Source organism: Oncorhynchus tshawytscha, linkage group LG30 (assembly GCF_018296145.1).
Source record: "Oncorhynchus tshawytscha isolate Ot180627B linkage group LG30, Otsh_v2.0, whole genome shotgun sequence".
Lineage (NCBI taxonomy): Eukaryota > Metazoa > Chordata > Actinopteri > Salmoniformes > Salmonidae > Oncorhynchus > Oncorhynchus tshawytscha.
The window spans coordinates 28,609,905-28,624,599 of NC_056458.1; the positions used below are offsets into that span (position 1 = coordinate 28,609,905).

A 14,695-nucleotide genomic window follows, 5' to 3' on the forward strand; every position below is an offset into this window, starting at 1 on the left:
CAAGAACAGCACAAATAAGCAAAGAGAAACAACAGTCCATTATTACTTTAAGACTTGAAAGTTTCTTCAAGTGCAGTCGCAAAAAAAAACACAAAAGCGTGCAGTCACAAAAATGCAAAAAAGGCTCTCATGAGGACCACCACAGGAAAGGAAGACCCAGAGTTACCTCTGCTGCAGAGGATAAGTTCATTAGAATTACCAGCCTTAGAATTTGCAGCCCAAATAAATGCTTCAGAGAGTTCAAGTAACAGACACATCTCAACGTCAACTGTTCAGAGGAGACTGTGAATCAGGCCTTCATGGTCGAATTGCTGCAAAGAAACCACTACTAAAGGACACCAATAATAAGAAGCGACTTGCTTGGGCCAAGAAACACGAGCAATGGACATTAGACCAGTGGAAATCTGTCATTTGGATTGATGAGTCCAAATGGAGATTTTTGGTCCCAACCTCCGTGTCTTTGTGAGACGCAGAGTAGGTGAACGTTAGCTACATTTCATAAAAATAAACAAGTTTTATTAACCCCAAGAGTCGATGTATGTGGCCCCGAGGCAATCGAATTAACATAATACAAAAATCGGCATCAAAATCCGTCAGTTTAAGCTAGAGATATCAACCTGGAATCGAACCCGGGTCTGTAGTGACACCTCTAGCACTGCGATGCCTTAGACCGCTGCGCCACTCGGGAGGCGAAATGATCATGTTTTATTATTTCCCCCCCCGGCCATACCCTCAATAAAAAATCATCCCGCGGCTGAATCTAGTTGATGATTCCTGGCTTAGTAGAACCCCCCCAGAACCTTGAGGGTTTTAAACGTGGCTGTTTTTGTCATCCCTCCCAGGCATATCCAAGGTGGAGGAGACATATGACCACATGTTTACTGTGACCAGCCAGCTGAGGTTCATCGTCACTAAGGAGGACGACGGCGTGCCCGTGGTGTGCATCGTGGACCACCCAGCCGTCAAAGACTTCCAAGCCCTGACGTACCTGGTGGTGCATTGTGAGTATAGGCAAACACTTGAGAGAAATAATACTTCCAAGTGTCTTTGTCCACTAATAATGTCTTTCCTGAGGGACTCAAACCTAGAAAATAAGATTAAATGCCATCTTGTCTATTATCACAGTAATGTGCCTCGCTAACTATATACGAATTACTTATGCAGGGCAAGGGGCTGTACATGTGAGATACACTTATTCTACTGAGTGAGGGACATCGTCTAGATTTTGTTCTTCAAATGTTGACTTAACTTTAAGTCTATCCATAATTTTTTACACACAAGTTTGCCCCTTTTTCCTTGAACAAAGATCCCAGAGGCCTTTGTCCATACTCAGACAACAGACCAAGGCCTTCAGCCTGCATTTGAGCTGCCTCTGCATTAGGAGCTAAAATACACCATTTTTATATTTGCCCTATGTTTAATATGCAGTAGTGGTATTATGATACAATGGGTAAGGCCCTGAAGTGCTTGACTTGGCCTTTTGGCTGAAGACCTAGGCTTCAGATCCCATTATCTATGCAAAAGGGTAAGGTTATTTTCTCCAAAACGTTGCCTTTCCTTTCAAACCTTGACATATGGCTCATTGGTAGTGTGTTGCTGTAGCATGGTTAACCTAAGCCGTGCTTGTAGTCACTCTTGGAGCTTTGTCCGTTCTGTAAAAAGCTTCTGCCCAGGAATTAAAAAAGGATGCTCCATCTGACCTTTCCAAATCTGCCTAGACATGACATTTAGTCACTCTCCCATGACAGTAGCAGATAGGGCTCGAGGTTGGTTGGGCTTCCCCTCCAATTGGTTGAGCAGAGCCTGGTTAGGCTGCCTATCCAATTGCTTTTTCACATTGCGCTGAATACATATGGAAGAGGCAGAGCGGATACAATTAGACATGTCCACAATTTCACATGGACCCCCAATATAGCAGCAATTGACCCTTCGCTAAGCCCGCCTCCTAGGTTGCAACCTATTATGTATATATATTTATTTTTACCTTTATTTATCGAGGTAAGTCAGTTAAGAACAAATTCCTATTTTCAATGACGGCCTAGAAACAGTGGGTTAACTGCCTTGTTCAGGGACAGAATGGCAGATTTTTACCTCAGCTCAGGGATTCGAGCTTGCAACCTTTCAGTTACTAGTCCAATGCTTTAACCACTAGGCTACCTGCCACCCCATATACACCCTGGTTGCAGATGCTATGAATTGGACATTGAGAGGCTTTAAAGTCACCGGTCGGCCATATTGGCACAGTCCTCCATTCAGTTGGAGCAGTCCTCCATAGAAATTAATGGAATTCTGCAGTATTTCAATTAAATGTTTCAAGTACAAAATTACATGTATTTAAGTATGTTTTCTTTATGTAGTGGGAACAGTATCCTTAGTACTTTTAAAGTTTTAATATATTTTTGTCATTTTTGTTTAGCTCACATCATAGAATTTAAATGTATGCATTAAGGCATCTGTAATAGAATAAATGTGTCATAAACTAATGCAGACATTAATAAATGCATTTCTATAGCTTCCAAAATCATTTTTATAATGGAGGAGTACCACCAAGATGGCTGTGCGGTGGCTTCAATACAGCACCCCCTGTCAGTCATCCAGGGTTTATATACAGTGGGGCAAAAAACTATTTAGTCAGCCACCAATTGTGCAAGTTCTCCCACTTAAAAAGATGAGAGTGGCCTGTAATTTTCATCATAGGTACACTTCGACTATGACAGACAAAATGAGAAAAAAAATCCAGAAAATCACATTGTAGGATTTTTAATGAATTATTTGCAAATTATGGTGGAAAATAAGTATTTGGTCACCTACAAACAAGTAGGATTTCTGGCTCTCACAGACCTGTAACTTCTTCTTTAAGAGGCTCCACTGTCCTCCACTCGTTACCTGTATTAATGGCACCTGTTTGAACTTGTTATCAGTATAAAAGACACCTGTCCACAACCTCAAACAGTCACACTACAAACTCCACTATGGCCAAGACCAAAGAGCTGTCAAAGGACACCAGAAACAAAATTGTAGACCTTCACCAGGCTGGGAAGACTGAATCTGCAATAGGTAAGCAGCTTGGTTTGAAGAAATCAACTGTGGGAGCAATTATTAGGAAATGGAAGACATACAAGACCACTGATAATCTCCCTCGATCTGGGGCTCCACGCAAGATCTCACCCCGTGGGGTCAAAATGATCACAAGAACGGTGAGCAAAAATCGCAGAACCACACGGGGGGACCTAGTGAATGACCTGCAGAGAGCTGGGACCAAAGTAACAAAGCCTACCATCAGTAACACACTACGCCGCCAGGGACTCAAATCAAGCAGTGCCAGATGTGTCCCCCTGCTTAAGCCAGTACATGTCCAGGCCCGTCTGAAGTTTGCTAGAGAGCATTTGGATGATCCAGAAGAAGAGAATGGGAGAATGTCATATGGTCAGCTGAAACCAAAATATAACTTTTTGGTTAAAACTCAACTCATCGTGTTTGGAGGACAAAGAATGTTGAGTTGCATCCAAAGAACACCATACCTACTGTGAAGCATGGGGGGTGGAAACATCATGCTTTGGGGCTGTTTTTCTGCAAAGGGACCAGGACGACTGATCCGTGTAAAGGAAAGAATGAATGGGGCCATGTATCGTGAGATTTTGAGTGAAAACCTCCTTCCATGAGCAAGGGCATTGAAGATGAAACGTGGCTGGGTCTTTCAGCATGACAATGATCCCAAACACACCGCCAATGATCCCAAACACAATGTATGCGGCCCGAGGAAATCTAATTAGCAACTCTAGTTTAAGATAGAGATATCTTTTTTTTGTTGCATTGGCTCAACCGGCCGCATCCTCTAATGGAAAAAGTCAAGGGGTCTGAATACTTTCCAAATGCACTGTATCTCTCAGATATAGGATCGAAACTTCCTTTACATTTTTTTGTGGGTGAACTACATGTATCTGTTTAACCAAATTCAAGGTTTCATCAATTAAGTTTGGAATATTTTTTTATACGTTACGGGGTCCTAAAATTCTAAATCAAATAGCTAAATGATCCTTGGTATGACCTTCTTAAAACAATTCCATACGTTAGCTTATGGGGCTTAGCGAAGGGTCAATTGGATTTGACATTTTAGCAAATACTAAAAAATAATGTGATAATGAACTATCAATCTTGAAATTCTTCTCCAAGGTGAGCCAGCCAACAGACCAAATTATTACCGTTCTCATTCCATGGTCTGCCTCACATGCTCTCATCAGACACATCGCTTCTCCATGCCTCGCCATGCTGCCGGGGCAGGCAAAAGCAATCGATGTTAAAATCATTGAGTGCACAGGCTGTCCTAATAGACTTCATTCTGCCATAGGAAAAAAAGAAAAAACATGTCCAGGGATATTAAATAAGCTCAGTAATAATATAGATGGCTGGCTGGGCAAGGCAAAGACATTTTCCCTACTGCGCTATTGCTTCTTCCCCCCTTGGGCAGATGGAGGGCCGAGGCTTAAGAGCTGCTGGAGGACACCAATAATAAAGCTAAGCAAATAATTCTGTTAGCATAATGATAATGGCCGTCTCCCTCGTACGATACAGCTGCTCTTAATTTCCCCAAGTGGCAATATCAGGAAGTCACCGGAATGTTTAGTGTTTGTGTCTAAGGAGTCTAAGACAGTATGACTCTGAGACAGACGATGGTACTGTAGCATTCAAAACACTAAACCTCTAGTTTCATGATAGCATTATCAAGATGACAATGACAGAAGATACTACACTGCAGTGGGAGGAATATAAGGGATGTACTGTAGTGTCTTTTGTCAGTACCGACCCTCTGCACTCCATGTAACGGTTTAATTTGAATCCACCAACCACAAGTTCTGGGCAAAGTGGTTACAATAACCTTTGGAATAGTGCAGTTGAGAAACTAACACAGCCCAACCCCGAAACAAAGTTCTCACTCGTAAAAACGGTACTTGCCCGCCCAACCAACGTGGCGCCACGCCCAGCCCTGTCCATCACTCTGACAGAGCAACACAGCTTCTGCCAGGTCTGTAATTTGGACGGATGGACGGCCTACAGATTGCTGTGTGTTGACCGGAAAGGTCGTACAGCAGAGCGGCTGGGGTGAGCTACGCTGTTGACATATTTAGTGATCTTCAAAGTTTAGGTTGAGAATGAAAGGGGACAGGGCATTTACCATTAGGGGCTCCTAGACTTTGCAGTGGTCTGCCAGAGGAGATCAGGCTAGCGGATTCAGTGCCTTTTTTATATCCCTGCTAAAGACACACACTACCGTTCAAAAGCTTGGGGTCACTTAGAAATGTCCTTGTTTTTGAAAGAAAAGCACGTTTTTTTGTCCTTTAAAATAACATCAAATTGATCAGAAATACAGTGTAGACATTCTTAGTGTTGTAAATGGCAGATTTTTTTATGGAATATCTAGTTGAAGTCGTAAGTTTATATACACTTAGGTTGGAGTCATTAAAACTCGTTTTTCAACCACTCAACAAATTTCTTGTTAACAAACTATAGTTTTGGGAAGTCGGTTAGGACATGTACTTTGTGCATGACACAGGTAATTTTTCCAACAATTGTTTACAGACAGATTATTTCACTTATAACTCACTGTATCACAATTCCAGTGGGTCAGAAGTTTACATACGCTAAGATGACTGTGTCTTTGAACAGCTTGGAAAATTCCAGAAAATTATGTCATGGCTTTAGAATCTTCTGATAGGCTAATTGACATCATTTTAGTCAATTGGAGGTGTACCTGTGGATGTATTTCAAGGCCTACCTTCAAACTCAGTGCCTCTTTGCTTGTCATCATGGTCAAATCAAAAGAAACCAGCCAAGACCTAAGAAAATAAATTGTAGACCTCCACAAGTCTGGTTCATCCTTGGGAGCAATTACCAAATGCCTGAAGGTACCACGTTCATCTGTACAAACAATAGTACGCAAGTATAAACACCATGGGACCACACAGCCATCATATCGCTCAGGAAGGAGACTCCTAAAGATGAGCATTTTCTTTGGTACGAAAAGTGCAAATCAATTCTAGAACAACAGCAAAGGACCTTGTGATGATGCTGGAGGAAACCGGTACAGAATTATCTATATCCACAGTAAAACGAGTCCTATATCGACATAACCTGAAAAGCCGCTCAGCAAGGAAGAAGCCACTGCTCCAAAATCGCCATAAAAAAGCCAGACTCTAGTTTGCAACTGCACATGGGGACAAAGATCGTGCTTTTTGGAGAAATGTCCTCTGTTCTGATGAAGCAAAAATAGAACTGTTTGGCCATAATGACCATCGTTATGTTTGGAAGAAAAAGGGGGATGCTTGCAAGCCGAAGAACACCATCCCAACCATGAAGCACGGGGGTGGCAGCATCATGTTGTGGGGGTGCTTTGCTGCAGGGGGGACTGGTGCACTTCACAAAATAGGTGGCATCATGAGAGAGGAAATGTATGTCAAAATATTGTAGCGACATCTCAAGACATCAGTCAGGAAGTTAAAGCTTGATCGCAAATGGGTCTTCCAAATTAACAATGACCCCAAGTATATTTCCAAAGTTGTGGCAAAATGGCTTAAGGACAACAAAGTAAAGGAAATGGAGTGGCCATCACAAAGCCCTGACCTCAATCCTATAGAAATAAATTGGTAATCCTAACTGACCTAAAACAGGGAATTTTTACTAGGATTAAATGCAAGAAATGTGAAAAACTGAGTTTAAATGTATTTGGCCAATACGACTTCAACTGTACATAGGCGTACAGAGGCCCATTATCAGCAGCCATCACTCCTGTGTTAGCTAATCCATTATTTTAAAAGGCTAATTGATCATTAGAAAAACCTTTTGCAATTATGTTAGCACAGCTAAAAATCGTTGTGCTGATTAAAGAAGCAATAAAACTGACCGTCTTTAGACAAGTTGAGTATCTGGAGCATCAGCATTTGTGGTTTCGATTACATGCTCAAAATGGCCAGAAACAAAGACTTTCTTCTGAAACTCATCAGTCTATTCTTGTTCTGAGAAATTAAGGCTATTCCATGCGAGAAATTTCCAAGAATCTGAAGATCTCGTACAATGCTGTGTACTACTCCCTTCACAGAACAGCGCAAACTGTCTCTCTCCAGAATTGAAAGGAGTGGGAGGCCCCGGTGCACAACTGAGAAAGAGGACAAGTACTTTAGAGTGTCTAGTTTGAGAAACAGACTCGTCGCAAGTCCTCAACTGGCAGCTTCAGTAAATAGTACCCACAAAACACCAGTCTCAATGTCAACAGTGATGAGGCGAGTCCTGGATGCTGGCCTTCCAGGCAGAGTTGCAAAGATCAAGCCATATCTCAGACTGGCCAGTGTAAAGAAAATATTAAGATGGGCACAAGAACACAGACACTGGACAGAGGAACTCTGCCTAGAAGGCCAGTATCCCGATGCCTCCCGAATCTGTGTTTGAGTATTGGTTAGACTAAAATCATGGTGTAGAAATGTTATGCTCTTAGTGTAATTGAATCCTGTTCTCCCGTGTGCCCGTGCACAACACGGGGATCCGTCAGCTAAGTAGCCCACTCCTACTCCCGACCGTCACATTGTACAGCGCCATATTTATGTTCCATAAAGTGTTACATTTCTAAATCAAAACAGAGGTACAGTATTTTTTCATAAACATCTTTATGCTTTCGTTAATAAAACATTCAAAATGCAGATAGTTATTTAAACTACATTTTAGTTGCACTTCCACCTTGCTCCGCGACCATGGGTAAAACCTTGCTGAGATGATCAATGTATTTGTTCCATTGTAGTATTGTCTATTTCTCTAGCCAAAATGTTTTTATAGCTTCAAAAGTTTGGACACACCTACTCATTCCAGGGTTTTTCTTTATTTTTTACTATTTTCTACATTGTAGAATAATAGTGAATACATCACAACTATGAAATATCACATACGGAATCAGTTAAGAACAAATTCTTATTTACAAGAACAGCCTACTCCTTCCTCCCCGTCGGGGAATTAATCCCCGGTCTCCCTCGTGCCTGCACGGCACGGGGATTATTTAGCTTATTAGCCCAAGACTGTAGCTTACTCTCGACCGTCATGTTGTACGCTCCATATTTTCCGTTCCATCCTAATGGAAACCCAAAGGGTTTTTCTTTTTTCTTGGAATAGAAACACCATAATATTAATCAAATAAATTAAGCAACATTTCTTAAAATCAGTCCCATATACTATGTTTTCACAAAAAAATGTTTTCAATTCTCTAGTACAGCCACTATTGAAAGCTATCAAATGCTTCACAAAGATGCCCTCTGGTGGTCAAACTAGCACCAACTAGCATTAATGGTACCAGTGGTTGGCGCTAAATAACGTGCCAAAGAATTCTGATGCACCACGCAAGCTGTGCTGCAGTATGCTGCAACTTTTAAAGGACGAACCACTGTATGTGGCAGCACTGCAAGCTCCATCACAGGGAGAATATTCGATTTGGAGAAGCTATTCGGCTTAAATACGAAGGCAAGATGCATATTTCTCCAAGGGATCCTAAAGGACATGTTTTACAATGTGGTGCCTCTTAGTGCATTTTGCAAGGTCGTAGTTTATCATGTTATATTCTGTCTTGTACTGCTTTTTTTTACCATGCCTCAACTAGCTAACTCTGCTACTTGAACTTACACTGCTGCTGCTGTTGATAAAAGCAATAACATTAAAATGGTGGTGATGATGATTATGATGATGACGGTGATGATCCTGGTGGTCATATTAACACAACATCCTGCAGTAGTGCAGCAGCCATACTGTGTGTTTATTTTCATGGTCCACGCCAGCTGTTGTTGCCAGGGAACTATTCATAAAGGAAGGTAATGGTGTGCTTTCTTTGACATTCTCTCTCTCTCGCTTCTTTCTCTCTCACTCTCGTACCTTCACTCTCTCTCAAATTAAATTGCTCCCTTTTTCTCTCTCTCTTGTCCCCTCTCTCTTTCTCTTGCTCTTTCTCTTCCCTTTCTCTCTCTCTTTCTTACCTTTCTCTCTTTCTTTCCCCTCTCTGCATCTCTCTGTCTCTCTCTCTCTCTTTCCCCGTCTGTCTGTCTCTTTCTTCTCTCCCTTTCTTCTCCCCTTGCTCTCATTAGCACTGCACATAATACAGAGGCTGATCTTTCTTCTGAACACCAAAGGGAGCTAAGGGGGGCCTTATTAGTGTTTACTTACTGTAAGGTAACATTCAAAGGTGGCCCGGGCTGATGTACCCACTTTTATAATCCTGTTTCTGTTTTAACTGTTGTTGAGAAGGACCTTTTACATAAAGCGTCCAGAGCGTCTTTGACGTCCAGACAGTCTAGTTAGCGGGGCAGATTTTTTTCTTATTTGATCTTGGTTCCCTTCCCGGATACTACAAGGACAGCAAACGGTGTTGGAAGTTCATACACATTACAAGGACTGTCGTTAGTCATGAAGGGACATATTTTATTTTGACTAATTGCACCCTGCAAAGGAACACCTCTAGATAACCAATCGATATCGATATAACAACTATTCCTCTATAAACGACAATTAAAAAGAAACATAAGTTTGATCTGGAGCACTCCTTCACACACTCCAACAACCTTAAAGCCATAATCTCTGAAATTATTTTATTTTTGGTTAAGCTGTCTTGTACAAGTTTGCAGCTGAATTGCAGTATATAGACAAAAAAGAAACAAGAAAAAAAGGTGATAACAGTTAGTTAGCTGAAGAAAAAATAAATGGAGAGCAGCTAAGTCTAGCTTCAGAGAGTGCCTGCTCCTGGTAATTGCATCTATTCTGCTGGCAGCTGAGTTGGATGGTAGGGACAGGGTTGATGATGGTAATGGAGCTGGAGTTGTCCTCTCTTCAGACATTGTTCTTGTCAATCCTCAGGTCTCTCTTTAGCCACTGGGTGACTCCTCCACTATGCTTTCTCTGCTGCCGGCACACCACACACCAGTCCAGAGTATAATGTCTTCCTCACCTTGAGGGAGCCTCCTGCCATCACCACACTGCAGTTCACTCACAGCCACTTGTGGGTGAAGAAGGCAGGATGCATCTTTTGAAAGCTAACAGTCAGCTAAGATAGCTAGCCAAGCAATCATTAAGGTTCTGTACAATAATGACACCCAAACCATACTTAAACCCCCCCACCCCCATGTCATAAGCCTGTTTCATTTCACACAAATGTTGTAAACAGCGTAAGCAGCTACTGTATGGATAACACATGGATCAAGCCATCCCTTTAGAGCCTGGCAACTAACAGCCATTCTTCACTACCTGCTATCTATCACTGGGTGGTGGTGGTGGTGGAAGAGAGTAGAACCTGACCAGTCTGCATGTGGCTGCTAGTCAGGCCAGTCATGTTAATGGATGAGCCAAAGATTGTTACTGATGGACCAGAAAGGTCAATGGTGTTGATGTTGCCTGCCACCGGCCCCATGGACTGTTGACAAACTGCACCTCAAAGAAGAGAGAGGAAAGGCTTGGAGCACAAGTGGACAGTGTGCTGCTGTGAAGATAGGAGGTTACAGTAGGAGAATGTGGACCAGCAGAGGCTGCTGGAGGGAGAAATCAGAGGATGGGCTCATTGAAATGGTTGGAAGGAGCTTGTCCTGTCCTCCACTAGGAGGCTACGTATTGAGGCCCAAACTCTGAAAGACCTTCGAATGGCATAGTAAAAAAAATATATATATATATCTCACAAAGATTTACCAAACTACAATACAAACGTCCCAGAGTTTGAAGCGTTGAGAGAGTTTGGCCAACTTCAGAGCTGGATGTCATGTTTCTACCCCTAAGCATTCCACTGGATTCCACATTTTAAGCTGGTTCTTAAAAATTCTGCCAATATTGCCCACCAGGCACAAACATGACTGAGGTGGAATTATGGGTTTAAGGTTGTCAGTAGAAAAGAGAAAACCTCTGTGGATCTATAGCAGCATCTACATTGGGGACTACAGCAGTCGTGTCTAGTTTTCGCAAATGTCATATTCAATTTATACAAACCATGCACCATTTGAGCACTACTATTAAACTAAGTTCCCAGTATTAAATGTTAAATTCTGCTCTAAGGCAGTGTTCTGAGGAACATGAATGATTTTATGAAGTGCTGTATTGGCATCGTTATTTTCTAATATTTTTGGAACTCTTTTGAGAGTATCTCTGGTCATACATATTGTTTTGTGTTTTCTATCATGCTGCTTGACCCTGGAAAACAAGTATTTGGTCTTTCACTTCAAACTTAAAAAATGAAGTTTAATGTGAATGACCACAGTGACAGTTGGTAGGGAGAGACCTTCCAGTTAATCCAGTGTTCCTTTAAGAAAGTACCTAAAGAACAGGTCCGACTACATTTCCTCTCCCAAATCTGATCCATACCAGCAGCAGCAGCCTGGTTTTCCCAAGTGGTCCCCCATCCACGTATCAATCAGGTTTAGTCCTTGGGAAACAGCAGGATGGTATCTCACCCATTATTGCTATAAAATAAAACCAAAGCATCCCCTACACTAGCATCCAGTTAAACCGTCTAGAATATGATAGAGTGTGCTCTTCCAATGGTCTCTAGTTAAGTGTTGTGAAAGGATACAAACAACTCTCAATTATACACAACCACCCTCAATTTTGTACAGGGATTTGAAGTCCGATTTTGTCCTCAGACAAGTCCTCCGGAACACTTGTTTTGTGAACTTCCCAATCACACGTCTGTACATTTCACATCACGTAGCCTGCATCAACTTGGATTGAAGAAACATTAAGCAGACTGAAGCCTAGCTACTTTATAAACTTGTAACATAACTAATGACTTGCATGTCATATTGATGCACTCCCTCCCTCCCTCTCCACAGATAAACCGGAGGTGAAGATCATAGTGGAGTTTCCTGATGGACTGCCAAGGGAGGGACAGAACATGGAGCTGTCATGCCAGGCCAAAGGCAAACCCCAGTAAGACACACCACACACAAACACCACACAACCCACACATGTAACTTTAAATTATGATTTTGCCAAATGGTGGGAATGCAGCGAACAGAGCTCACACACAAGTGTACATCAGTAACAGTGAATTAATCAAATCTCTTGGGAACCCCCCCAAAAAATAGCATATTACAACCTATTTGTTGTGAAAATTGTGTTGCTCTATATGCCTTGCGACCGTGGTATATAGGCCTAAAGGCAGAGACAATAAGAGGACACAGTGGCAGAATAAATTCAAGCACACCTTTGTTTCATCACAAAACAGGAGAACAACTCTGTCCGGTGAAGTCCACAAAGTATATTGCATGTAACAAACAGTTACATGACCTACAGCCTGGTCAAGCAAGTTAATGTTACTGACATTTTCTGACCACTAAACAACTATTGATTTAGAACCACAGAGTTACCGCAAGTCGCAAAGAAAACAGGAGCTGCCTCCACTATTCCTGCACCATTTCAACTTCAACATGTCAACATAATCTAATAACCTAGTCTTAGTCTAATACAGTGACAACAAAAAGATAAAAACAATTTAGTCCAGTCAACGTATGCTAAATATGATGTGGCTGTCCATGGTTCTGACTTCTGTGTGTGTGTTTGTGTGTGTTCGTTCGTGCGTGCGTGTTCGTGCAATGACCGTTTGGGACACAAACGGTCATTACATGACGCCGTCAGCCGTGCGATACCCGCGAAGACCTTACATCATTACCCAGCCTCCTGTCCCGAGGCTGATTAATTGTGAACACTACGTGTCAGATGTGTACACACACACACCACACAGGCCCCTCCCTCTCCCATTCAAGTTTTGCACTCAGCAGGGAGACAAGGCGGATCTCACCCGTATTAATTTAATAAAGATGAAAATACAATCAATACAGTGGGCCAGAGAATTGGAAGTCATTTTCATTAGAGCTTGTGAGAGTTCTCTGAACTCATTACTAAGCTGAGATAGTGACAGGCTCTGGCCATGTGTCCATTTGTATTCTATCTACTTTCCTCTCTTCCCCCACTGCCTCCCTCCCTCTCTCTCTCTCCATTCCCCTCTCTCTATCTCTCATGTGTCACCCCGCCCCTCCAGTAAATCTCTTTTTCTAGGTCATTACTCCATTTTTAGGCCCGCACTGTGTGTGTATATTTAACCTCTGATTCCGGTTCCCTAAGATTCTTGCCCCGACGAGGGATTCCAATTTGCTCTCTCGAGCCGCCTGCCGCCACAGCCATCAAATGTTTTTTCACCCGCCACAAAGGCGAGAGTTCAACTGTTACTGAGCTCAAACTGCTCTTTTGTTTCAAGGCTTAGCCCTTTCTTCCTCCCTTTTTTCTCTCCCTCCCTCCCTTGCTCTCTCCAAACCAAGTGTTTTCAAATGGAAGGAAACAAGTTTAACAGCAACACAAAAACAGAACAACGAGAGAGTCCTCGGCACCCACTCAAGGGACATAACGGCGTGTTAGCTAGCTAGCAGCCACCCATTGAAAGTTGCGAGAGCAAAACAGTTAAGAGGTGCTTTGCTTTTCCCCCCTCGGTACATAGCTCATCATCAAAGAAATGGGATCCAGATCCAGCACTTCCTGTAAGCTTCCTGCCAAGGTAGTGAGGGAACAAAGATGGCTGGGTAATGTAGTTAGGCCAGTAGGCCACTAGGTCAGGAACATAAAAGGCTCCCCACCTAAATAGCACACACATATACACACACAAATAGTTTGGCAATCAAAGGTGAAAGAATCTCATTGGGAGTGTTGATGTTTACCCTATCGGATGCGCCCTATCGGATGCGCCCTATCGGATGCGCTCTATCGGATGCGCCGATCGGATGCGCCCTATTGGAGCCTTAAAAGGGGCAACAAACAAGTACTTTTTAAAAAAAAATCTCTGTATCACAAAAGTGAGTATCCCCCTCACATTTTTGTAAATATTTGAGTATATCTTTTCATGTGACAACACTGAAGAAATTACACTTTGCTACAATGTAAAGTAGTGAGTGTACAGCTTGTATTACAGTGTAAATTTGCTGTCCCCTCAAAATAACTCAACACACAGCCATTAATGTCTAAACCGCTGGCAACAAAAGTGAGTACTACAAGGTCTCAGGTGTGAATGGGGAGCAGGTGTCTTCAATTTGGTGTCATCGCTCTCACACTCCCTCCTACTGACTGGTCACTGGAAGTTCAACATGGCACCTCATGGCAACAAACTCTCTGAGGATCTGGAAAAAATTATTGTTACTCTACATAAAGATGGCTGGGCTATAAGAAGATTGCCAACTGAAACTGAGCTGCAGCACGGTGGCCAAGACCATACAGCGGTTTAACTGGACAGGTTCCACTCAGAACAGGCCTCGCCATGGTCGACCAAAGAAGGTGAGTGCACGTGCTCAGCGTCATATCCAGAGGTTGTCTTTGGGAAATAGACATATGAGTGCTGCCAGCATTGCTGCAGAGGTTGAAGGGGTGGGGGGTCAGCCTGTCAGTGCTCAGACCATACGCCGTACACTCTATCAAATTGGTCTGCATGGCTGTTGTCCCAGAAGGGCGCCTCTTCTAAAGATGATGCACAAGAAAGCCCGCAAACAGTTTGCTGAAGACAAGCAGACTAAGGACATGGATTACTGGAACCATGTCCTGTGGTCTGATGAGACCAAGATAAACTTATTTGTTTCAGATGGTGTCAAGCGTGTGTGGCGGCAACCAGGTGAGGAGTACAAAGACAAGTGTTTCTTGCCTACAGTCAAGCATG

The 14,695-nt window shown here is 42.6% G+C and overlaps 1 protein-coding gene across 4 annotated transcripts in view; it reads left to right on the forward strand.

Moving 5' to 3' along the window:
* LOC112228465 (cell adhesion molecule 1) overlaps positions 1 to 14,695 on the forward strand; it is a 495,694-nt gene that overhangs the window by 397,302 nt on the left and 83,697 nt on the right. For all 4 annotated transcript variants that reach the window (XM_042309109.1, XM_042309111.1, XM_024393800.2 and 1 more), the window contains 2 exons: positions 843 to 1,001; positions 11,832 to 11,928. In XM_042309109.1, the coding sequence (XP_042165043.1) occupies positions 843 to 1,001; positions 11,832 to 11,928 (256 nt within the window). The remainder of the gene's footprint in view (positions 1 to 842; positions 1,002 to 11,831; positions 11,929 to 14,695) is intronic.